Genomic DNA, 1,189 nt, shown 5'->3' on the forward strand with positions numbered 1-1,189 from the left:
AAAATCAGATGGAGTTGGAAAGGATGAAGGTGTTGATTGCGTACAAGAGTGATGGATTAACTATGGAATTAAAACTGACCAATGTGTTTGTTGCGACTTTGGTTATACTAGCAACAATGACCTATTTTTTAAAGTAGTTTGGTCGTTTTATTAGTAGTACTCCCATTTTTTTATCGTCTAAAAAAAAGACTGTTTGAAACCTTGTCGTGTTATTATTATCAACCAAACCCTTGAAATTAAACATAAACATAAACATTTGTACACGTTTGTACACATACGTCTAACATTAAAGGTTGGCACTATTAGGTAGATGCTTACCAAATAAAAATATATAATTAACCATGCGTAATACACACAAACATTTTACATCAAATTATTCCTATCCACGTAAGATAGATTGTTGGGATGTAGGTAATGAAGATAATATAAAGAGTCCAGCACCGTGGTTTAGAAGTTTGGAATGTAAGCAACATTGACAAATGGAAATATAGGCTACGAATCGTCGTCACTCCACTCGCGCTGGTCGAAGTATTCCAACCGGAGTTTGAAATCTCTAACCTCAGGGAAGGGTGGTTCAAATATCACTTTAGAGACACCCGGTTGACTAACCACTTCCATCCCTTCTGCGGCGTGGAAAAATAAGGAAAAAGGGTAACCAAAATTAGTTTTATGCAGTAATCTAATATTTAAAAGGTGATTGAATTGTTTTAAATACGTTTGCCTAATCAGTACCTCCATCCTTAAACTTGGGCCTCCAGAATCGCAAGACTACAACTGGTTTGCCTCCGCATAGCCAAAAATTGCGGACGAAATCATCGACCATCTCATCATAAGCCACACATTGCAAGTGATGACCCCTACACACAGAGACACCTTACGTTAATAGCCCGATATATCTTTAAAGTGTGTGAAAGCTAATAATCGCGAAAACGACTCACTCAAGATTCGTCAATGAAAACCGTATCAACCGGGTTCTCTCAGCAAAACGTGGAGCAGTTGGATCGTCCACCAATATTCTTCGTTCGGCGTGAGTAAATTGCCCCATCGTGTCTATGGTGTCATGTCATTAGAATTATGGTACTGGATATGATATTAAAAACCGGAACAACACAATGCAACGTTACCTAAGCAACAGTTCTGGGTCCAACAAGGCCATCATTCGTAAATTTGGTCGAAGGGGACGTAATCG

At 38.5% G+C, this 1,189-nt stretch overlaps 1 protein-coding gene across 1 annotated transcript in view; it reads right to left on the reverse strand.

Moving 5' to 3' along the window:
* Positions 1 to 492: 492 nt before the first annotated feature.
* The window catches only part of LOC147948277 (uncharacterized), a 1,266-nt gene continuing 569 nt past the window's right edge, over positions 493 to 1,189 (reverse strand). Inside the window, exons 3-5 of the mRNA XM_087466024.1 lie at positions 939 to 1,050; positions 733 to 857; positions 493 to 623 (exon numbers count right to left, since the gene is read on the reverse strand). Of these exons, the coding sequence (XP_087322150.1) occupies positions 493 to 623; positions 733 to 857; positions 939 to 1,050 (368 nt within the window). The remainder of the gene's footprint in view (positions 624 to 732; positions 858 to 938; positions 1,051 to 1,189) is intronic.

This window comes from Camelina sativa, chromosome 2 (assembly GCF_030686135.1).
Source record: "Camelina sativa cultivar CO46 ecotype springtype chromosome 2, ASM3068613v1".
In the NCBI taxonomy this organism is placed as follows: Eukaryota; Viridiplantae; Streptophyta; class Magnoliopsida; order Brassicales; family Brassicaceae; genus Camelina; species Camelina sativa.